The sequence below is a fragment of the Aphanomyces astaci genome, assembly GCF_000520075.1.
Source record: "Aphanomyces astaci strain APO3 unplaced genomic scaffold supercont1.1, whole genome shotgun sequence".
Taxonomy (NCBI): domain Eukaryota; phylum Oomycota; class Saprolegniomycetes; order Saprolegniales; family Verrucalvaceae; genus Aphanomyces; species Aphanomyces astaci.
Window position 1 is genome coordinate 895,631 of NW_009798264.1, and position 21,320 is coordinate 916,950.

Genomic DNA, 21,320 nt, shown 5'->3' on the forward strand with positions numbered 1-21,320 from the left:
GATCTTTGGTCGTCACATACATTCTCATTATCCGGATAAATAATCCGGTATGCAAAGGAAAAACAGTTTCACGACTTTTGGGCGTGATGAAACCCCTTGACGTCTCGTAGTTGTTTTCTGTTGAGGCGAAAGCAGCAGCGAGTAGCGGGGGACTTCCATGCCTGTGATCTCGGCGATCTCGCCTAAGTACATTGAGGGCCTCTCCATTGAAGCGCTGCATAATGCAGGGCTGCTCACGGACACGTCCATGAAGATGTACACGCCGCAAAACTTGACCCGATTGAATCGGTTCGAGTCGGTGTTTCAATTCTTCACCGTGCCGGATTCGTCCAAAGGGGCCGAAATATTCCATCACGTGATGGCGTTGTCTGCGCTGGTGTCGTGCGGGTCGCTCTTCCTACGCACGTTGGACGGTCCCAACCTGGACAGTCTGTACCCTGACTACCCGTCGCTCCCGGACGATCACACGTACAAGATCATCGACGGCGTCTTCACCGTGCTCTTCTCTCTGGACTTTGTCATTCGCTTGATCATTTGGCCCAGCCTGTGGAAAGAATCCGACGTGCTGCGCGAACGCCGCCTCTTGCCGTTCGCGCGCGACATCTTCAACTGGTTTGACCTGCTGGCGCTGGTGCCGTTTTACGTCGACACGATCTTTGGCGATGGCACGTCGTTTGTGGTGATGCGACTCGCGCGTCTACTTCGAATCTTTCGCTTGGCCAAGGTACGACGACGATTCATCCCATCCATCCATTTTAAACCTACCATCGTGGTCATCATCTGTGGTTGCAAGCAACAACCCTTATTGATGTACGTCGTCACTGACTGTCCACTGATCCGGTAGAACAACTCGGGCACATACATTCTGTTCCAGGCCATTCGCGCTAGCATGCCTGGCATCACCATTGCGGTACACATGTTATGTCGTAAGACGCTAGCTCACGATGGATGCCGCCCCTTCTTGTAGCTCATTTTCTTGCTTGAAATCGTGCTCGTGTTTTCATGCTTGATGTACCTCTTCGATCCGTGCTACAACAAGGACGCGTGCATGTTCCCCGACCTGCTCACGTCTGCCTACTACGTCGTCGTCACGTACGAACCCCACACTTTCCACGTGATCATTCATGACCACCATAATAGGGTGGCCACCGTGGGGTACGGCGACGTGGTGCCATCAGCTGGCAACGCTCTGGGTCGGATCACGGCCATCGTGATCATGATCATGGGCACGTTGTTTCTGTCCATGCCGCTCGCGATTGTCGGCACGGAATTCGACCGCGCGTGGCGCGACCACACGGAGAAAGTCGTCAAGCGGAGCTTGGAGTCGATGCAGGCGGCGGCGGCGGGGCGCGACGCCTCCAAGGTGCACGACACAGTCATGGACGACAACCCGGAGATCTTGACCAAGTACATGATCCCGAACGCCGCGTACTTGCGGCTGGCGTCGCTCACGGGGGAAATGGCGCTGATTGCGTCGGCGCTGGCCGCAGACTTGAAATCCGAAACGGATAACGTCAAAGTGAACCAGGTGGCACAGGATTTGCACGCGCACATGAAACAGTGTCATGAAAAGTACAAGGAACTCGTGCACGTGATCGACGATATGGTCCACCAAGACGACAGTTCCCACGTAAACCCCCCTCTTATGTGTTTCGTGTCCATGGACCCTACCCCTCTCGGATTACTCGTATGTTTGTGTTCAATGGACCCTAACCCCCTTGGTATGTTGGTTGTTTACTAGGGGCTGAAGCGCTCGAGTTTGCGGGACCGCATCATGTCGTCGTTCCAAAGTTCCCTGCGACGCAGTTTGACGACGGAGGACAAAAGTAAAATAGTATAAATTGGATTTCTTTATTTTTGTGGTATATTTCCTTTTATTTTTATATTATTAGTTTTTAAAAATTGTTTTATTTTATATAAATATTTTATTTTTACATTTTTATATTTTTTAAAGATTTAATTGTTAAAGTGTGGGTTCAAATATCCCATTAATCACAAAATAAATAAAATAGTTTTTTTACCCATAATATTTTTTTTAGGTCAACCGAATGGGAAGACCGCCGCACGTCCGGACACGACGTCGTCCCAGCGGATTCAGTACCGGTGGGTCATCATGGTGTTTAGCATCATCGTGCTGACGCTGCAGACGATGCCCGAGCTGCAATTCTACGGCGAGCAAACCGAACTGTGCAAGGCGGTGGTGAAAGAGTACTGCGCACTGCCGTCGGCTGCCAACGCAACCGCCGACCCTGGCTGCTTCAGCGCCGTCGACCCGACGCAGCCCCTGGACTTCAGCTGCGGCAAACTCGACGGCATCAAAGACATGGCGCCCAACTGCTACGGCGTGCTAAACAACTTTGGCGGGCTATATAATTCGTCGCTCGGGTGTTTGTGGGATAATGGCAACTTCAACCTCACGGGGCTGGGCCTGGTGAAGCCGTTTCGAACCAAGTACGACCTCGACCAAGCCGACTTGCCGCTGGACGTGTGCCAGCGCCGCGAGTGCCAGCGCAACCACTTCTACTACCTTGACCTGTCCAATGCGTGGCCGCTGCTCGAGTACCTCTTCTTTGCGTCGTCCGTGGTCGAGTTCTTCCAGCACTTGGGTGCCACGGGCGTGCGCAATCTCAACTGGAAGAACCCGTGGCAATGGCTCGACGCCCTTGCGTTCATTCCGTTCGTCGTGTTCGAGTTCAAGCGGTACATGATGGGCATCATACCCACATACGAAATGGTGCCAAGCTCCAACGACATACTGTCCACGCTCCGGTTTGCGCGCATCTTTCGGTGGTTCCAGATTCAAAAGGTATGGAGTTATATGCTTGTATATATATATATTAATATTACTCCAATAACATGGCTTTTCACATTATGTGCATTATGCATATGTCCTGTAGGAAATACCCGCCACGGTCGTCGTGTCGGAAGCTATATTGAAAACGTACAAGCGATTGGTGATTCCCGTACGATGTCTTGATGATATATATATATATATATATATATACTAGTAATATATATAATATATATATATACTAGTAATATATATAATATATATAATATATATAATATATATATACTAGTAATATATATATACTAGTAATATATACGACGAATAACACGAATAATTGTATTTGTGGATTTGTGGATAGTATTTCATGCTGACGCTGGTCACAACCATCTTTGCGTTTGTGATTTACCAGCTGGAAATGGGCACCGAGTGCTTTGTGGGCGAGCCGTGCGTCGTGGGCGGCAAAGTGCTGACAAAGATGCCCGAAGCGACCAAACACATGAAGTTCCACAAGCGCATTTTGATCGACTCCAAGGGCAACCTCACCCAATTCGAAGACGTGTTTTCCGGCATCTGGTTTATCATTGTCACGTACGTACAACTCGAATGAATGGCGTGGCACGACCACATCCAACCATCACGACGTAGGATCACGTCGGTCGGGTACGGCGACATTGTGCCCATCAACATGTCTGGCAAGTTCATTGCTGTTTTGGCCATGATCTTTGGCGCGTGCTACACGGCCATGCCACTGACGCTCGTGGGAAGTCAGTTCAATCGCAGCTTTAACGACTACAAGCGCCGCGAAGCGCTGACCAAAACCAAGCAAGACGTGAGCACGCGGCTGGCCCTCGCCGCGGACGACGAGCGGGCGTGGAAAGCGTTCAAGGACAAACACCTGATCGTTGAGATCAAGTCCATGTTTGAGCGAGGTGGGGACATGATATATATATATATATAGTGTTTATCACGAATGCTGTATTGAATTAGACTTTTTGTCGTTGATTAACGAAACCGAGTCGGAAGAACGACTCGACTCGGACGGGCGTTCGAAAAAGCTCGAGGTCGTGGCCACCATCAAGACCAGCATTGAAATCTTCAAGGTAGTCGACGTTTATCTCTGCATATATATATATATACATATATATATGGTCGACTCGTGGATAGAATGAATGAATGGCTGAGAAGGATTCTCATGGAGGTAATATTTATTAGGTGTCGATTCTGCAATCGTCGTCGATTGTAAGTCGAATCTACCACGAAGGCTTGCGACTGGCCAAACAGCAAACGTTAGCCTTACACAAGACATCGTAACACGTGTGTATTATTTGTTTCTCTTAAAAGTCATAGCAATACAAAACATGTAAATATGATATATCAAAAAATGTAAATATTATTCAAACCATGGGTTTGCAGTGCTGAATTTGCGGCGACGGCGTCTTGTCCTGCCGCCACGTCACCAGAGCCTTCCACGACCACCCACGTTTTGGCTTGTCAAGGACTCGTCCAACTGTAATTTTCCTGCGCATGATGTATATGAGGACAAATAAATATATACATAAAGTTGAATTCTAACGTTACCGTGGTTCGACGTGGCCTTTCATAAGAAGCTCCAACTTTTCAATGGGTATATCTCGTACGGGAACGCCATTCACAAACAATACGCGATCGCCTTTGCATATCGTGTTGGACTTGACGGTGTTGGTACTACAAGTACAATATAAATATATATATATATATATATTCCAAGAAGGATATATAGATGGTAAATAATATACAACGCCTCTAGAGTCTTACCGAACGTAGCGGTGAAACACAGTGTATTTGGAAGAGAAATCCGTCTCGAGCTGCAGACCGAGGGGGGACGTCGACGGCGGTAGCACCACACGTCGCATGCCGCGCTTACTCTGTCGCACACGTTCGTTCGTTGAGTCGTCCAGTTGTCCCATCATCGCGGCAGCATTGTTTGACACGAGCGTCGAAAACGACGTGGTCACTGCTTCGACCGTGACCTCGCTGTCATCGTCGCTTGTATCCAAACAGTCTGCTGTTGGACGACGACTCGTGGGCTTGCTTTCATGAAGTTCGCTGCGTTTCCACGGAGACAGTGGCCGTTGCGCTTGGAATTCGCGTTTGTATAGATCCATGTCTCGAAATCGCAACCGCCGGGGGACGGACGCTTCCAGTACCCCATGGAGCATCGAGATGGTCGATACGAATGTCGTCGTGTTGTCGTCGTGGGGGACATTCAGTGTCGAAACGCCATTCACGGCCATTAAATACTGGTCCTTGCGTACGCCGTTGTCGGGGTGGTGAAGGGGTGGGGGCTTGTACGTAATCCGTGACGTGGACGAACCAGCGACGGCGCCGCCGTTGGGGGCTGGCAGCAGCGAGTGCACCACGGGCACTTCAAACATCAAGTCGATGGGAGACAAGGTCATGGACGCCAGCAATAGCGCAGGAGTCGCGACCGTCACAACGCTGTACGCTTTGTCGTGACCCGGTGCCATCTTCCAGAACCAAATGCGTTTGGGAAATGTGCTCGGATCATGCAGTAAGTGCATGACGTCGTTGCTCGGCGCGCCCAGCACGTCGTGGTCGTTCACGTTGGTCACGATGCATCGCAGCAACGGCATGAGCTGGCTCCGCGTGGTGGACACCAGACACAGCGGCTGCGTCATCAAGAAACTCTCCGTGAGACGAAACCCCAGCGGCTGCGACGGTGCAAAGTACACTTCAAACTCGCCGTCGTCTCGGCAACTAAGCTCGCGACGGCGCCAGTTGGCCACCGCCGTGTCCGCAGTCTCAAACGAATCTTCCAATGGAACAAATGTGAGCGACGTCTCTATGCGTTTGCGGATTGTATCGCGCAGGAGCTGCATGACGTCGGAAAACGCCATGCCCAGCGTGGATGTATCGTTCTATCGCACACAGAATGAACATGACAAGGTACAACGCTATCCTTCCGTACAATCGATACCAAGACATCGCCTTGGTGCAAGTCGGGGTTGGCCTTCTCGACAAGTCCTAGTACCATCAACGCACGAATGTATTAGAGGATGCCACGCGAGCTGTACTGTTGGTTGTGTGGTAATAATGTATATACCCATGACAGGTTCCACATTACGAACAAACACGTCCCCGTTCGTAGCGAACTCCAATTGTATGCCGAGGTCTCCGTACTCGTGGAAGGCATACTAGCAAGCCACGTCATAAGACCATTGTCCTAACGTTAAGTATCATGGACGCTCACCTCGACAGTGTATTCACCTGTTGCCTTGACCTCGCCGCGCATGGCAAAAGATCGTGGCGCGGGGACTTCTATTATTAGAATTGTATTCCGGATACCGGATATCGACACCGGATAATACATTCGCGCCAAGTCGAAATAGTCATAATGGCCGGTAGGATTGTGCGCCTCGAGCAGTGCGTCGTGGACAAGATCGCGGCGGGTGAAGTGGTCCACCGTCCCGCCAGCGCCCTCAAGGAGCTACTGGAGAATAGCCTCGATGCTGGTGCGAAGCATATCACAGTCGTGGCAGGACAAGGTGGGATGAAGATGCTTCAAATCACCGACGACGGAAGCGGCATTCGTCGAGAAGACCTGGACATTGTGTGCGAACGCTTCACGACAAGCAAGTTGCGCAAGTACGAGGACTTGCAAGAGATTGCGTCGTATGGGTTCCGCGGGGAAGCCCTTTCCAGCGTGTCCCACGTCGCCCACGTCACCATCACCTCCAAGACAAAGGATCAACCGTGTGCATATCGGTATGTTCATGCCACGTGTGCCTGTGTCACAGTACGTTGTCACATAGAGCCCATTATCGCGATGGAGAGCTCGTATCGACATTGCCCGGTGGATCGAAAGACCCCATTCCGTGTGCTGGCAAGACCGGCACGCAAATCTTGGTACCCTCGTCGTACCTCGCATTTCTTCGTTCATTAATCACATTACACGTATCAGGTCGAAGACATGTTTTACAACCTTAGCACGAGAAAGCAAGCCCTGAAGAACTTTTCGGAGCAATACCATCGCGTGTTGGACGTAATGCAGCGGTATGCCATCCACTACGGCGGCACGGGCACGTCATTCGTATGCAAAAAACACCGCGAGACCACGTGCGACCTCAACATAAGCAGCAGCAGCAGCACTCAGTTGGACGTGATCAAGTCCATCTTTGGCTCGTCCTTGGCAGCCGAGTTGGTGGCGTACTCGCTCACATCCCAACAAGCCACGGTCAACGTCACTGGTTATGTCACCAACGCCAACTACAAGTACATGTCCATATCTCCATATCCTCTCGTACAGCATCGTGGCTGCTATGCATTCCCACAAATATGTTTATCACCCATGTATTGATGTCGTTGATTTAGCACCAAGAAGAGCACATTTATCGTGTTTATCAACAACCGATTGGTCGAGTGTCCGGCGCTGCGACGCGCGTGCGAGTACACGTATGCCCATTACCTGCCCAAGCACACACACCCGTTTGTGTACCTGGCGCTGGCCATCCCCCCAAGTCATGTGGACGTGAATGTGCATCCCACCAAGCGCGAAGTCCACTTTTTGCACGAGGAAGCGGTCGTAGACGCCATCGCAAGTCACTTGAACACGTTGCTGCAAGGCGGAAACCAGTCGCGGACGTTTACAGTGCAGCCCATCGCTGCCATCATGGCCAGTCACTTGAGTGCCCGTGAAAAGACAGCGGTGACATCATTGAGCGACAAGGACGACGACGACGACGACGAGGAGGACGATGCCGATGCTGATACACCCCAAAAGAAGAAGCAAAGGACAACACTGACGACGTTGGTGCAGCTGGATTTGTCCAAGTCCAAAGCCAAGGCTTCTCAACCGACCAAGGTATACCTCGCTGTCGGATCACGACTTGAACGAAGTGCTATATCTGTACACATGTTCGTACGTAGGCGCCGCAACGCTTAGTGCGTACAGATCACACCACCACCACCATGGACAAGTACCTGCTACTGCAGTCCCAAGAGTCTGGTGGCGACAACGAAGACGATATCGCCCTCGACGTAGATCCGATGGAAGGCGTCGACCTCGACTCGAACGACGAAGGTACGTACATCGATCAGATGTGTGGACCTACCTACTCGATTAAAATCAACCCCACTCACTACCCACGCCACCCTGTACTACTGGTACTCAAAACTCAAATCTCAACGTAGAATTGGATCCAAAGAACTTGACCAGCGTCGTCACTTTGCTGCGTCGCGTGACGTCCTCCGCTGACCGCGGTCTCACCAAGGTACGAATCCTCTAAGGTCAAGACCAACACGTTATAATAGCAGAGGTACTGTACGTACTCTAGGTCTTTCGAGAGCATACGTTTGTGGGCGTTGTGAACGACCTGTCGAGTGTGATTCAACATCAAACCAAGCTGTTCCTTGTCAACCATTTGGTTGTGACCGAGATGCTCATGTACCAGACCCTCCTGCGCCAATTTGGCTCGGTCCCGACGATCCCGTTGCACGGGCGCCTCGTCGTGTCGGAGCTGGCGCTGTGCGCGTTGACAGGTGCAGACGGCCCCTCATCCTTCCATGATGAAGCAACCGGTGGCGACGACGACAGACGTGCGCAGGCAGCAGACGTCGCGTCCTTGTTGGTGGACAAGGGGCCGATGCTGGCCGAGTACTTTGGCTTGCATATCAACGCCGAGGTAATCCATCTCTATGAGCTTCCCCACCAGTCGTGTACTAGGGCCACTTGACGCGGATCCCCCAAATCGTCGTGGGCCACGAACCGTCGCTGCATGCGTTGCCAGAGTTCATATTAAGACTGTACGACGACGTCAACTGGACCGACGAGGCCGAGTGCTTTGACGGCGTATGCTCCGCCTTGGCCAGATGGTACAGCGATGGCGTGTACCCTGACGACGCCACCAGAGGCCGGCACCTCGTGGAGCATGTGCTGCTTCCAGCATGCAAAACGTCGTCGTTCGTGGCGCCGTACGCCTTGAACGACGTGGCGGCCGTCACCCCCATCGCTTGCTTGAACAACTTGTACAAGATATTTGAGCGCTGCTAGCAACTACTACCGCGAACTACAACAAGAACAATCCCATCGAGTAAAAGTACTTAATGCATGTACTGACTTATATTATTGGACAACATTGATGCCGTCGTCGATATATATTAGTTGGTTTATACGTGTTAATCCACGATGGGTGGCATGACGTAGGCAAATTCTTCGTGGCTTGCCGCACAACTCGACGGACACGACCAGATGGCCACCGTCTGCCAATCCATCCCTCCGTCGAGGATCGTTTTCGACGATGGATGGCGGCGGGTAGTAGTAGTCGTGTCAGGTAGAGTATCCACGGGGGTCGCTGTCGTCGTGGCCTTGACGTAATTTTCGACTTTTAAAAAGTAATTCGTAGCTGGCATGAGCTATAATGAAAACAAGTCACCGTGACCACCACATTGACTGCGAGTGAGACATTGTCTTATGTACACGGACCTGCATTTCAAACACCCGAGCATCACCGCACGCACACGTTGGCACGTCGAGTTTAGCTGGAGGCGGAGATGGCCACAGCGGGTCGCCGCCGTAATTGTACCTGCAACGGAGTTAATATGAAGTCGATTCGAATTTGGAGTCAGACAATCAACCGACCAATCAAAAGCCTGAAATCATTCTAGCAACTACTCCAACTCTAGAATTAGTGTGGGATTTCAAATAGTGTGACCAATGTTGTTCCATACAAAATTCAATAATCAAAACATCGTGGACCGACGATGGATTTGGGGAATCAGGTCACAAATATCAACATATTTTGGCTAAAAGCTCAAAAGTAGGGTAGTATGTAGGACCAGTGTGTTTGACAGAAGTTTGGAAGTAGAAATGTACCGCAAACACTGGCTAGGACTGCGTTTGAGTCGCTTTTGAAAGCGCAAAAAGAGCTTGTCGCGCAGCGGCGTGCGTTCGTACGCCTCAGCGTGGTCGCCTCCGCTCGTTGTGTCGTGGTGCCCGTCGGACGAGGATGGTTTGGCCTTGAGTATCGTCCGCAGTCTCGCCACTTCCGACGCGTTCTCTTTCTCTTCGTCCGCCAAGTACGCATTCAGCAGTTGCGTTTCATGTTGGAACCTCTCGGTCCCACTCACGGCAGGTTCGTCGTCCACGTGCAGAAAGATGGACGCAAAATGGGAACTCGACTCGTCTTCGATGGACGTATTCTTGCTGACGACAACAGAGATGTCTGGCTTGGTGGTCGGAGCTGGCGGGGGCTGGGGGCTGCTCCTGCTGCTGCATTGAATGGCATTGTCGCGATCGTTCAGCAATGCTTCCAAGTCGATGTCGCTTGTGGTGGCGGAGGGCGTGGACCCCCACGTCGAGCCTGGAACACTTCCCCATCCATCGTCGTCATCGTCGTCGTCGCTGTTTGAGTCGTCGCGACCCCAACCAATCGACGCCACTGGTGGACGTGTAGACGTTTCCACCGCCGCAGTGGGCTTGGGTTGGTCATTGTCGTCGACTTGAAATCGAAACACCCTCCAGCTGCAAGTTTGCGTGAGAAGGACTCTACATATATGATTCGTGCACATTACCTTTGGGGTACGTGGACGCATTTGGCGGAATTGCATCCGAAAATGTACAACGTACGTGGCGTCGTCACAGGAGCATACACCTGCCAAAGGTTAAGACGCGAGAGGACATGATACGACCTACTTGGGCCACCAAGTACAGCTGATTGTAGCATTGTGGGCACACCAAGTCAGCCTTGGGGATGGCCTTGGACGCATCATACCAGGCCTGTGGTCAACACGTCAACGATCGCTCGCTCTACCTTCACCTAGAATAGTCATGACGTACTGGAACGCCTCCTAGCTTGGCTGTATATGGACACGTTTCGTCGACGCGGACGTCGTTTGCTGGGATGCCCAAGAGAATTGCTTCGCCTTCGTCCATTCCTTCGCCAACGCAAGTGCTTCAAGGTGCAGAATTTCAGAATTAGACAACAATGATTGATTGGCTAATAAGCATTTTGAATTCAGCCAATCAAGAAATTCATTTGGCCTTTTTGCCGCCGACGTCGAAGTAATTCAAACGGCAACCGACTTTCAAATTCAATTTCAAAGTATTTAATAACCCGGCATACAAGCACGAAATCATTTTATTGGTTTTGATAAATAATATTTTTTCCATCAACTTCCACCAGTTGCAACTGAGAATGACGACGCGAGTTCACGACGCCACGGCCGCCCGGTCGTTAGAAGACTTTGTCGTGTCGAGAAAGCAGCATAAATCGGCAGTTCCGTCGTCAGAGCGCAGTGCTAAGGCATCACAATACGACCAAGACGAGGAAAAGCAGTCCGATGTCGAATCAAGTTCGTCGCGAGCGAGGCCGCACTCAAAGGACCATGAGAAGAAGCGGTCCGAGTCCAGCAAAGACGTTGACCCGTCGAGCAAGAAGCGGAAACAAACTGCCTCCTCCTCGTCGGATGCCACGGCAAAGCAGGACAACAGTGGCGACCACGACAAGGCAAAGCCAGCGAAGCGGCGGCACTTGGAGCACCCTACGTCGCCATCTCCACGTGAAGCCGTGGGCAGGCCCCACAAAGCCAAAGCAGCTTCTTCCTCTCATGTGTCCGAAGCAAAGGCGGACACGCACAAGCTCGTGGGCGCGTTCGTTCAGTCCGTGGAGAAGGTGCTGAACCAGTACGACGGGGAAAAGGACCGCGATGTCGCGTTCAAGATGCTGCAGAAGGACTACCTGGCGCTGCTAAACGTGCGCCAGACCGAGCCGGAGCGATTGCTGGCCGAGTCGAACCGGATTGCCAAAGAGGCCAAGGCACTGCACGCCGACGCCAACACAAAGCTGCGGCAGCAAGTCGCCAACTTGACGAAGAAGCTCGACAAGTACGACAAACTGCGCGAACACTGGGACCGGATCAAGGCCCGCAGCGGCGGCGGCGACGTCCTTGGAGGTGCCGACGACTCGGACGCGTACGTTGTGCCTCCTGCTGATGTGGTCATGAAATGGCCACGATGGCAACCGTAGGATGGGAACGCTCAAGCACGAGAACGCCATCATGCACGCAGAAAACAACTCGTTGCGCAATCGCGTCAAGAACATGGAGCGGGAACTAGAGCTCGAACGCTCGGCAAAGCACGCCACACAAGTTCCCCCGGCTCATGCGACTTCTTCCACAGAGATCAACCGGCTGGAAAGTGCGGTGGCCGACTTGACTGGCAAACTCGTTCAAGCAAACAAGGTACGCATACGACGACGTTTTTTTGCGTGATTACGCCGCGTCATGCCCTGTGACGACGTTTTAGCCTGTGTACCCATGGTCTTGTTGTAGCTCTTGGGCGTGTACGAACTCATCTCGAGCATGCACATCGACCTGACCAGCGCCAGCGACGACAAGGTCCAAGTGTCGTGCCGCGCTATCGACTCGCTGGACGCGCAGCAGTTTAGTTTTCGCGTCGGCATCCCCACCAACCCTCGCCAAGAGCTCGAGTACATGCCCGCGACCGAGGAAGTGGACCACTACCACCGTCAGGCAGAGCCCACGGTCCCAGAGTACCTGTTGGTACGTCCATTCCAGTTGATATATATATATATAAGTAATAGTTCATATCAGGTAGAATATTCGCAGTGGGCTGATAGTGTGTTGGTGATACTTTGTAGGAGGAACTCAACTTTCAACGATCCGAGCTGACACGGTTTATGCGGACCATCTTAGAAGCGGTGATTCGAAAGAAGGCGTAGTAGTTGTTAATAGTTGGTCGTGTAATACAACAAGGAGTTTCAACCGGTGTATATATATATAATATATATATATATATACAGTAGACGGCACTTCTTATGTCTCGACCCACCACGAGGACAACCCGAGGCCGTCTTCGTCGATTGTTCCCTACAATCCACCAAACCTATCAATATATGTATATATATATATAAACGTGTATATTTCAATAAAAAAAAACCCATGGACCATGTCCAAAACTCATTTATATAAAACATTGGAAAGTTCAATATTCCAACCATACATATATCGTTAACTATGTATATATATATAGTTGCAATATTGAACGTTCCAACGATATATATATAATATATATATATGGAATCGAAAGAACGTACAATGATCTGCAACGCGGCAGGCTTGGGGTCCGAGTCGGAGAGGTCGACACTAGACGACCGGCGCCGCGACGGGGCCTCGTGCTTGTCGGGTTTGGAGTCGGTCGCATCCGTGACCGCTTGCATGCCTAATGGAAGGATGAAGCGACTGGAGATGGAAATGAGCCCTGCGGACCTTTGGCTGTCTTGAGCACTCGCGTAAAGTTGATATTGGTCACGCGGAATCGGATTTCTTCGTTCAGGTACATATAGTACGGGTCCTGGTCGTCTACAAAAGTTGGTATTGGTGGTAGAGCAGCATAGCAGTAAATACCTTCCCGACCGGGAAATTTCCATTCCCATAACCTTTCCGTCTTGTCACTAATGTCAAAGCACGGTGTTCAATCAACTAGTCGCATGAATATGATGGCGGTCGTACAAGAACGACGGGTTTTGCATGGCGTAGGAAGGGATGATGATGTCTTGCATGAAGTCCATGGACACTATACATGCAGGTTAGGTGTTAGATTACAGCGGCGACATGGAGAGCGATCGATCAATCCTTGCCTCGGATATGCTCTTCCGTGCAGCTGATGATTTTGCCCTTGAGAATTTCCCCGATAAACGGACGAAACACGACCATTCGGAAGATCACTAGAGAAGGTAGCACCACAACGTTATGGATTCGTCAAGGAATGGCCGTGAAGACACGAAGGGTACCGTCGGTGTGGGATGTCCCATCGGACGGATGGATGTACGCGTCTCCAATCTCAATGAAGTCGTAGTGGGTGATGCACAGGCCGACGTCGGCAACGACTTTGTTGGCGTACTTGCGGTCGATCTCTTCGATGAGGACGCTCGAGTAGTCGGACGAGAACAGCTCCGGCGCCACTTGGATCACGTCGGCGACGCGGCACAAGACGAACATTTTGAACGGTATGCAAGTGCCACATTCCATTGGCTCGAAACTACATCCGTATAATTACCCCGTTTATCCGAAATCATAAATCATGTGAAAAGGTGCACTTCGGCGACACGGCACTGACCAAGCTGTTCACCTGTGCGATGGCGTCCATAACCATGATGCACACTGGTAAGACCTCTGCGCTACTCCCATTGTGAAAGGTTCATGTAAGTATGACTACAGCAAGCTTCGATCAACAGTTGCATTCCAACTGTGAAAGCACTGGAGCACTGGACTGGTGGAATGACGTGGACACTACTGTACTGTTGGCACACCCACTTGCATTTCGTTGAAAGACTAATCCTTTGAACGACAATACAATTGGGGCAACATCGAGCTGTGTCTGTGCTATCAACGGTCTTATAGAGTCAAGCGCAATTGCCTCGACCAAGGTGTTGCCTAAATCAAAAAGTAATAATTAGGTCGATTTGTACCATACAAACTATACGAGAGAAAAATACCACCACAAGGGCAAACTAAGATAGTACCACAATGGACATGGCGTATTTCTGGAGAATTGAAACTTCGTAGCCCTCCAAAGCACCCGTTGGCTTCGCTGGAAGCACGTTGTTGTTCGGTGAACTCTACTACAGTAGTAATCCACATGAATCCCCCCGCTCCCCTTGTAGTATACGATACAGACTACCTTGCGGGTTCAACAGCCAACAACGTGCACTCGATCAACTCTTGTTGTGCACGAAACAGCTCTTGATGCATGTGCCAAATCGCAGGAGTGCATCGTTTGACAAGGGGGCAGCTATCAAGCCGTGTTAGTCATCGCGTGATCGAATGGTACGCCGACGGAGGAGTCGTAGAGGGCCCAATGTGCGGGAAAGTGGTCAGTTTGGTGCATAGCAGTGCCATGTATCCGGGCTGCTCGACGTGAGAGAGGCCATACTATTGCAACTGTGAGTTTGAAACCTCCATCGATATTCCCTCATGTCTGTCACATGTACTTGACCACGTGATATCCGGATACGGGGAGGAATAGTCACGTGAGTCACCCTTGTCGACGTAGCATCGGGGCGATGGTGATGGGCAAGAATGGCGTTTAAACGTCGTCTAACGCAATAAAACCTTGTTCAAACCCTGGCCACGTCGCCGACGTCGATGCCACCAATGGCGCGAACTAACCAATGCCAGGCGAGATTTTGAAATATAGCCAATCCCCGACCGCAAAGAAAGGACATTGCTTTTGATTGGCTGGACACAGGCACTTTCTCAGTTTCTACCAATCGTAGGGCGCCAAACCCACGCGACGTAATATAATACCAGGCGTTACATTCTTCAAGTATGTTTGATAACTTGGTAAATTATGTGAACTCCCCCATACTGAATCTGAGTCTCCCTGTTTATCCGGATATCGAAGCCTGTTTACAAATCCTTGGCTTTTCAATGGCTACAAAACAGCTTGTCACGAGGGAGGGATAAGCCTCCGTCGACATCGCCTCATTAGACAAAATTCTTGGACATGTCGTCCGCTACGATCGAAGCTTCTGTCCCGAAGTCCCTCACGTCGACGCTGGCGGCCAAGCCTGACGAGCGCAAGGTGTCCAAGACCTTGAAGACGTTCGGCGGTATGGCCGGTGGTTTCGTCGAAGCGTGCACGTTGCAACCTTTGGACACGGTCAAGACGCGCCTCCAGCTGTCTGGCACCAAGGATGGCGCGATCCAAGTGGCCCGCAAAATTGTCACCGAAGAAGGCGCGTCTGCCTTGTACAAGGGTTTGACCCCGTTCGTGCTGCACTTGGTGATCAAGTACTCGTTGCGTTTCTCGACCAACGAGTTCTACCGGGGGTTGTTAGCCGACAAAGAAGGCAAGGTCACTCCTGTGCGGGGATTCCTCGCGGGTGCGGGTGCCGGCATCACCGAAGCCATCTTCATCGTGACGCCGTTCGAAGTCGTCAAGACGCGCCTCCAACAACAAAAGGGCTCGACCAACTTGAAGTACCACGGCCCTGTCCACGCCGCGCAGACGATCTTCCGCGAAGAAGGCGCGGCGGCGCTTTGGAAGGGCTGCGTGCCCACCATGACCCGGCAAGGGCTGAACCAGTGCTTCTTGTTCGGATCGTACGACTTGCTCAAGAAAGCTATGTGGGGCCTCAGTCGCGACGACAAGATCTCGTCGTACCAGGCTCTGTTCACCGGCATGGTGGCGGGTATGCTGGGTCCTGTGTTCAACACCCCCGTGGACGTGGCTAAGACGCGGCTCATGGCGCAAGCCAACAAGGTCGGCGAAGTCGGCAAGTACACGGGCATGGTTCAGTGCATCCGGACAGTCGCCAAGGAGGAAGGCGTCGGCGCGCTGTACCGAGGTCTCGTGCCGCGCATGGCGCGCGTGGCCCCAGGCCAGGGAATCACGTTCGCCGTCATGGAAACGGTGTGCAAAACGTTTGCGTAATTCGTCGACCAATTCCAAGACGCAACATATTTGTATAGTATGGCAATTATTAACGATTCGACTTGAGAACGATTACGATTTGATGCAGTTTCGAATAATATGACTGGCTCGTTCGTTCTTCCTGCCTGGCTGGCTGGCTGGCTGTCGACGAGTCTCCACTGTCGATGCTTCCAGATTTCAATTGCATATCAATATGTAACCGGTGTAACCGCTACTTTATTCGACACGATGGCTACAGTACAGTCGTAGGTGCAGGATGTTGTGTACAGTACTACTGTATGTATGTACTCGACCATTGTGTTGGGACAGACTGGGCATATGAAACGTACTTCACATAACAAAGGCGGTGATGTTGCTGTTTCGTTGAATCTCTGCAAGGGCCTTCCTTTTTCTCCTGGAGCCGCATCAAACAGCATGGATGCTTTGCACACAAGAATAAGACATATTAGCTTTTGTATTTGATTGCAAGCAGGAATCTCTAGTAGTAGTCGTCATTGGTGCGACTCAACTGTTGCTGTCGTTGGTAGAAATGCAAATTTGGTCGCACCGGATGAGTTGCTTGAGGAAAGTATACTGACAGTTCACTTACGTTACTCTGGAGTCTTCAGTGTGCACTTACTTCCAAGTCTGACAAACAAAAGTGAAACGGCTGTGCTTGTGTTGATTGGGTCCGAATAATTCACGGTCGCTGTGATTGGAGCCGAATTTGTAGGGATTTTCATGAAATCCTACAATTGAAATCCTCCCATTCGACAAGCGTTTCGGCATGAAATCCATCGTCGTATTGATCGCGTGGCTGATTGTGTCTACGAGTGGGGAAGCAAATGCGCCATGTACCAGCACTGCAAAACCAACTACGAAAACTGTGGCTTATGATTTCATCCCACCAATCTATGGGCTAACGTCAACCACAACACGGCCGACTACACCGTGTCCTACTACTACAGTCAATGCACCTCCAACCGCCACACCATGCCCTACGACTACTACACCAGCTCCTACTACCACCACACATTGCCCTACTACAACTACTGCAGCTCCCACTACAACTACACCTTGCCCCAGTACAACTACTCCAGCTCCCACGACCACTACTCCAGTACCAACCTCAACTACCCCAGAGCCGACTACAATTACTCCTTGCCCTACAAAAACTACTCCAGAGCCCACTAGAATCACCCCTTGTCCGACTACTATTCAACCTTCTACTGCATCTACACCATGTCCAACAAGTCCAACTCCTGGGCCCACCACAGTTGCACCTACTGGACCTTATCCAACCAGTACCACGCCTTGCTCTACTACAATTTGTCCGACGACGATTACTCCTGACTCCACTACGACTACACCATGCCCACCGACCACAACCCCAGCGGCTACCACACCTTCTCCATCCACATCGCATTCCACAACTGCTGGGCCATCGTCGTATGTTAAGACAACGCCAAAAACTACTGCACGTCGGTACCCCACTACTACAACACCCCGACCCACGACCAGGAAGCCCCCCACGACTACTGCACGTAGATACACCACAACCACAACCCGCAGGCCAACTCCCCGCCCCACAACCACAAAACCAAAAACGCCCGCGCCACGCTACACTTCTCCCAGATTGCTAAACTCCATCGAACAACACGGCTACTACTCAAATGACAAATATACTGCCCCACAACTGAATCAAGATCACGCACAACGACCGGGTGACTATGAGCAACCACCTGATGATTACGAGGATCCACCTGCAGACGACTACCACGTTGACGAAACGTATCCTCCTGACGAGTACGACGGCGAATATTACGACGAAGACACGACCCCCGAACCAGAGTACGTGGAGCCAGCGTACACGGAGCCCCCCGAGGACTACGAGCCTGCTACGTCATACCAAGACTACGACGGGTACCCGCCCGAGTCTTACTCGAGTGACTTTGCCGACGACTACAACCCCTCCGACAGCTACGTGACCGAAGTCCACCACGTCGAAGAGCCGTACCCGACCATCGTCCTCGACGACGAGCCGGCGCTGCGGCTGCCCCACTTGAGCCAGTACCACTGCTTCCTCAACGGAGCGCCGTGGACCAACTGCGGCGGCAAGCCACTGCGCGAATTCTTCTTGGACCAGTGTTTGACCTTGTTCTATCGGCTGTCTGCGTCCGTGGACGGATTGTGCGCCGGCCCCGCCAAGACCCGACCCCCGTCCACCACGACGGCCACCCCCACGACCACCACCACGACGGTGGCCCCCACGACCACGGCACCCGCCGACGATGGCTACGGCTACGCCAACTCGTACGGCCAATACGGCTACGCGAAGACCACGACCACCAAGGCGCCGACAACGCGACGACCGGCGTACACGCCTCGCCCGACCACCGCCGAGCCCACGGAGGAGCCATACGTGGCACCCGCAGCGGCCCCCACGTACTGCGACGCGTACTACGAGGAGCGCTGCCTCCAAACCAGCTACGTGTCGATCACGACCGCGACGGTGCAGTGTCTGACGGAAAACTCGATCCGCGTCCTGTTCATTGAAAAGTACGCGGCCGCCGCCGCCACCAACCCCGTGGAAGGTCCGATCTTGTACTTGAAGAAGCTGCACGAGTTCGTGTCGAACGTGATCGCGTGCAACCCCGACAAAGTGACCAACTACCCGACGATCTGGCGCCAGTTCACGAGCCAGCTGGGGGTCAAGTACTGGCCCACGGCGCCGTTCACGGTGGGCAAGAACAACCGCATCGACATCCCCCGCTGCACCAGTCGCGACGCGTCCGGCTGGGACACGTACACGATCAACGGCCGGTTTTACTGCCCTGCCCAAAACACGCTCATCGGGGACAACAGCCCGCCAGTCACCACCCCCAACGCGTGGACGTACCGATCCGACCACACGGACAAGTTCTACAGTTGGGAAGTGGCGAACCGCGCGGTTGGCACGGCCATTGGATCGTACACTGGCGTGCAGCCCCTGCTCAAGCAGTGCCAGGTGCTCGAGGGGGCCACCGAGGACGTGGGCCAGGAGTTGTCCAACCCAGACACCCTCCGCGGACTCATCGACAGCGTCCGGGTGTGGGACTCTGCGTCGCACTCGAACGTCCGGCCCCGCATCATCGCAGAGATCGTGGCGCAGTACCAAGGCACGCAGAAGCAGCCGATCCTCGAAGGCAACGGCATCTTGTACTTTTGCTCGTTCTACGCATGCCGCGCCAACAACCACGGCGACGTGTCGTCTTGCTTCCCCGAAGTGCGCAACTCGGACTGGGCGCTGCCCCACTACAAGGTGGACGTGTGGAACCAGCTCACGGACGACATCCAAGAGTGCCTGGACGAGGGCTGGATCGACGCCGACGACGTGAGCGAAGTGGCCAAGCGACTCACCCAGACGCTGACCACGCGCACGCACATCTGCCAGGCAGAGGAGGAACTCGTCGCGTTCTTCAAGACCATCCACGGCGCGTTCGACCCGACAGTGCAAGACGGCCACTGGTTGTTCCTGCGCCAGATCGCGAACGAGCGCGTGTACTCGCAGTGCGACTCGGTGGAGGACCTGTACGAAGCGCTGTTCGCCGTGCTGCGCAAGGTCAAGAACCGGTGCGTGTCGCGTATCGCCAACTACAAGCCCCCCACGACGACCACAACGACCCGCAAACCCCGCCCCACCAAGAACTATGGCGCCACCCCCACAACCACCAAGTCGTACGGGTACGCGGCAACCACGACCAAAAGTCCCACGTACGGCTACCGTTCGAATGCTTAGTGTTACTGCATAATATTGATATATGTCCCTTATTCGCGTACATGAGATTCGGCCTCGATTGCAGGAAAGTGCTCAAGTGTTGGGATGTTGTCGCTACTCATTAGCGGTTCAAATGGAATTGGCTATTGCCTAGTTTAAGGTTTGGATAAGGTGTGCGGTACCCGTATGCCTTGGTGGCTTGGTTGGGGTGATAGTTTTTTGTGTAACTTTCTATAATTGGCCCCCGCTTATTATAAAGACTTTTGGATGTCTAAATCAGTCACAAGTGGATGAGATATATCGGTTACGGTGAAACGGGCGTTCAGGACAAGCAACGTGGAAGGCGTGGTCAATGCAGTCCTGCACAAGTACTTGGCGTGAAATCCACTCCCATGCACTTCGAATATCGCCCATAATATTGTATGGCGTCGACGTTGAGTTGAACTCGGTTTGATAGTGCCACCACCAACATTGGTTCATGTGGTGCTAAAAAGGGTAATCTATTGCTTGGAGCTTCCCCCCTTCCTACTGATAACGTTACACGCAGAAACACCAATCATCGCACGGAAGGCGCCATGGCTATCAAGTAACCCAGGTGGGGTCGAATCGCAAGCAACGCCTCCAACTGTGTCGCTTTCAAAAACCCCACACGCAGCGACTCGTACGAGTCGGATGATTGTCCGCTTGACGACTTTGCCATGCTGGTTAAGACGGGGCAATTGTGCAGCTTCTTGAGCACGCGCATTTCGTCGCTGTGCAAAGCAGCTGCTAGGGCGGCGCGGGTGGACTGACGACTGGCGCCTCCATGCAATCTCTCGAGCCAATATGCAGCGTATCGCACTTCTTCGTGACGCCAACGCCCCTTGCGGCGGCCACACAACGCGGCGAACACACTGCCCTCGTCGTAGCCAAAGCAAATGAACGTGCCGCGCCAGTCCACTTGCAACTGGTCATCCAGCACGACTTTAAACGTGCGCTGGAGGGACGTGTGGTAGACGTGTCCGTACTGAGGTTTTTGCAGGCGCAGCAGCGGCACTTGATGGCATCCTAGACGCGTGGTTTGCTGAAGTGACGCTAGTGGAGGGAGTTTAGGGGTGGCTCCGCTCGTGATTGGCAATTCAGTGTACGAGGAGGACTCGTCGTCGCGGTTCAAGAGCAGAAGCATTGATTGTCGACGCGTGAAAACCTGCTTTGAAACGGCATGGAACAAGTCACTATTGAACCTGCGCCCATGACGAAGTATCATCTATTTTCACCATTCGAAACGCTCGAAACCACTCCATATAATCCCCCGGGTATGGACTAAGGATAAATGTCGAGGTGGACCATCCCGTGCAATG

At 52.4% G+C, this 21,320-nt stretch overlaps 9 protein-coding genes across 17 annotated transcripts; 5 read left to right on the forward strand and 4 right to left on the reverse strand.

The window, feature by feature from the left end:
* Positions 1-124: 124 nt before the first annotated feature.
* Positions 125-4,149, forward strand: H257_00320 (hypothetical protein). Its single transcript, XM_009822930.1, has 11 exons — positions 125-724; positions 845-910; positions 968-1,092; positions 1,141-1,630; positions 1,742-1,826; positions 2,040-2,806; positions 2,898-2,963; positions 3,150-3,379; positions 3,437-3,720; positions 3,779-3,891; positions 4,004-4,149. The coding sequence occupies exons 1-11, from the start codon at positions 158-160 to the stop codon at positions 4,100-4,102; spliced, it is 2,892 nt and encodes a 963-aa protein (XP_009821232.1). The 5' UTR covers positions 125-157; the 3' UTR covers positions 4,103-4,149.
* Positions 4,150-4,185: 36 nt separating this feature from the next.
* On the reverse strand, positions 4,186-6,083 carry H257_00321 (hypothetical protein; the record flags this gene model as incomplete). The annotated part of the gene is made up of 6 exons (XM_009822931.1): positions 4,186-4,309; positions 4,370-4,495; positions 4,586-5,709; positions 5,760-5,815; positions 5,895-5,985; positions 6,042-6,083. 6 exons carry the CDS (start codon positions 6,081-6,083, stop codon positions 4,186-4,188), a joined length of 1,563 nt encoding a protein of 520 aa, XP_009821233.1.
* Positions 6,084-6,179: 96 nt separating this feature from the next.
* Positions 6,180-9,292, forward strand: H257_00322 (hypothetical protein). Of its 7 annotated transcripts, XM_009822933.1 has the most exons (10): positions 6,180-6,556; positions 6,604-6,697; positions 6,753-7,063; positions 7,163-7,652; positions 7,718-7,871; positions 7,982-8,061; positions 8,125-8,472; positions 8,514-8,886; positions 8,994-9,120; positions 9,193-9,292. In XM_009822933.1, the coding sequence occupies exons 1-8, from the start codon at positions 6,186-6,188 to the stop codon at positions 8,838-8,840; spliced, it is 2,175 nt and encodes a 724-aa protein (XP_009821235.1). In that variant the 5' UTR covers positions 6,180-6,185; the 3' UTR covers positions 8,841-8,886; positions 8,994-9,120; positions 9,193-9,292. The 7 variants fall into 7 exon arrangements, with proteins under 7 accessions (XP_009821235.1, XP_009821237.1, XP_009821234.1 ...); XM_009822935.1 differs by having other exon boundaries at positions 8,125-8,886; XM_009822932.1 differs by having other exon boundaries at positions 8,514-8,880; positions 8,994-9,292.
* On the reverse strand, positions 8,915-10,748 carry H257_00323. 2 transcript variants are annotated; one of them, XM_009822939.1, is made up of 6 exons: positions 10,626-10,748; positions 10,482-10,565; positions 10,361-10,440; positions 9,663-10,310; positions 9,273-9,372; positions 8,915-9,202 (listed from the first exon to the last, which is right to left on the reverse strand). In XM_009822939.1, the coding sequence occupies exons 1-6, from the start codon at positions 10,719-10,721 to the stop codon at positions 8,966-8,968; spliced, it is 1,245 nt and encodes a 414-aa protein (XP_009821241.1). In that variant the 5' UTR covers positions 10,722-10,748; the 3' UTR covers positions 8,915-8,965. The 2 variants fall into 2 exon arrangements, with proteins under 2 accessions (XP_009821241.1, XP_009821242.1); XM_009822940.1 differs by lacking the exons at positions 8,915-9,202; positions 9,273-9,372 and having other exon boundaries at positions 9,497-10,310.
* Positions 10,749-10,961: 213 nt separating this feature from the next.
* Positions 10,962-12,577, forward strand: H257_00324 (hypothetical protein). Its single transcript, XM_009822941.1, has 4 exons — positions 10,962-11,759; positions 11,815-12,028; positions 12,119-12,349; positions 12,448-12,577. Exons 1-4 carry the CDS (start codon positions 10,984-10,986, stop codon positions 12,526-12,528), a joined length of 1,302 nt encoding a protein of 433 aa, XP_009821243.1. The 5' UTR covers positions 10,962-10,983; the 3' UTR covers positions 12,529-12,577.
* Positions 12,578-12,582: 5 nt separating this feature from the next.
* H257_00325 lies at positions 12,583-13,814 on the reverse strand. 2 transcript variants are annotated; one of them, XM_009822943.1, is made up of 7 exons: positions 13,600-13,814; positions 13,447-13,533; positions 13,319-13,382; positions 13,214-13,260; positions 13,076-13,168; positions 12,904-13,028; positions 12,583-12,676 (listed from the first exon to the last, which is right to left on the reverse strand). In XM_009822943.1, exons 1-7 carry the CDS (start codon positions 13,805-13,807, stop codon positions 12,623-12,625), a joined length of 678 nt encoding a protein of 225 aa, XP_009821245.1. In that variant the 5' UTR covers positions 13,808-13,814; the 3' UTR covers positions 12,583-12,622. The 2 variants fall into 2 exon arrangements, with proteins under 2 accessions (XP_009821245.1, XP_009821244.1); XM_009822942.1 differs by having other exon boundaries at positions 13,076-13,260.
* A 1,444-nt stretch (positions 13,815-15,258) lies between these two features.
* Positions 15,259-16,408, forward strand: H257_00326 (hypothetical protein). The gene has a single exon (XM_009822944.1). The coding sequence runs from the start codon at positions 15,315-15,317 to the stop codon at positions 16,242-16,244; it is 930 nt and encodes a 309-aa protein (XP_009821246.1). The 5' UTR covers positions 15,259-15,314; the 3' UTR covers positions 16,245-16,408.
* A 1,186-nt stretch (positions 16,409-17,594) lies between these two features.
* H257_00327 (hypothetical protein) lies at positions 17,595-20,001 on the forward strand (the record flags this gene model as incomplete). Its single annotated transcript, XM_009822945.1, has 2 exons — positions 17,595-17,676; positions 17,993-20,001. 2 exons carry the CDS (start codon positions 17,595-17,597, stop codon positions 19,999-20,001), a joined length of 2,091 nt encoding a protein of 696 aa, XP_009821247.1.
* Positions 20,002-20,438: 437 nt separating this feature from the next.
* On the reverse strand, positions 20,439-21,181 carry H257_00328 (hypothetical protein). The gene has a single exon (XM_009822946.1). It carries the CDS (start codon positions 21,143-21,145, stop codon positions 20,537-20,539), a length of 609 nt encoding a protein of 202 aa, XP_009821248.1. The 5' UTR covers positions 21,146-21,181; the 3' UTR covers positions 20,439-20,536.
* Between the last annotated feature and the right edge of the window lie 139 nt (positions 21,182-21,320).

Excerpts from the sequence above, each read along its gene's own strand:
- H257_00320 (XM_009822930.1), top strand. The coding sequence starts at position 158 with ATGCCTGTGATCTCGGCGATCTCGCCTAAGTACATTGAGGGCCTCTCC. Across the intron at positions 725-844 it reads GAATCTTTCGCTTGGCCAAG|AACAACTCGGGCACATACAT; the intron begins GTACGACGACGA and ends CTGATCCGGTAG. Across the intron at positions 2,807-2,897 it reads GGTGGTTCCAGATTCAAAAG|GAAATACCCGCCACGGTCGT; the intron begins GTATGGAGTTAT and ends TATGTCCTGTAG.
- H257_00322 (XM_009822933.1), top strand. The coding sequence starts at position 6,186 with ATGGCCGGTAGGATTGTGCGCCTCGAGCAGTGCGTCGTGGACAAGATC. Across the intron at positions 7,064-7,162 it reads GTCACCAACGCCAACTACAA|CACCAAGAAGAGCACATTTA; the intron begins GTACATGTCCAT and ends TCGTTGATTTAG. Across the intron at positions 8,473-8,513 it reads GCTTGCATATCAACGCCGAG|GGCCACTTGACGCGGATCCC; the intron begins GTAATCCATCTC and ends GTCGTGTACTAG.
- H257_00323 (XM_009822939.1), bottom strand. The coding sequence starts at position 10,721 with ATGGACGAAGGCGAAGCAATTCTCTTGGGCATCCCAGCAAACGACGTC. Across the intron at positions 10,566-10,625 it reads CCAAGCTAGGAGGCGTTCCA|GCCTGGTATGATGCGTCCAA; the intron begins GTACGTCATGAC and ends TGTTGACCACAG. Across the intron at positions 9,373-9,662 it reads AGTCCTAGCCAGTGTTTGCG|GTACAATTACGGCGGCGACC; the intron begins GTACATTTCTAC and ends ACTCCGTTGCAG.
- H257_00324 (XM_009822941.1), top strand. The coding sequence starts at position 10,984 with ATGACGACGCGAGTTCACGACGCCACGGCCGCCCGGTCGTTAGAAGAC. Across the intron at positions 11,760-11,814 it reads GGTGCCGACGACTCGGACGC|GATGGGAACGCTCAAGCACG; the intron begins GTACGTTGTGCC and ends TGGCAACCGTAG. Across the intron at positions 12,029-12,118 it reads AACTCGTTCAAGCAAACAAG|CTCTTGGGCGTGTACGAACT; the intron begins GTACGCATACGA and ends GTCTTGTTGTAG.
- H257_00325 (XM_009822942.1), bottom strand. The coding sequence starts at position 13,807 with ATGTTCGTCTTGTGCCGCGTCGCCGACGTGATCCAAGTGGCGCCGGAG. Across the intron at positions 13,534-13,599 it reads TGGGACATCCCACACCGACG|TGATCTTCCGAATGGTCGTG; the intron begins GTACCCTTCGTG and ends TACCTTCTCTAG. Across the intron at positions 13,383-13,446 it reads CACGGAAGAGCATATCCGAG|TGTCCATGGACTTCATGCAA; the intron begins GCAAGGATTGAT and ends CTGCATGTATAG.
- H257_00326 (XM_009822944.1), top strand. The coding sequence starts at position 15,315 with ATGTCGTCCGCTACGATCGAAGCTTCTGTCCCGAAGTCCCTCACGTCG.
- H257_00328 (XM_009822946.1), bottom strand. The coding sequence starts at position 21,145 with ATGCTTCTGCTCTTGAACCGCGACGACGAGTCCTCCTCGTACACTGAA.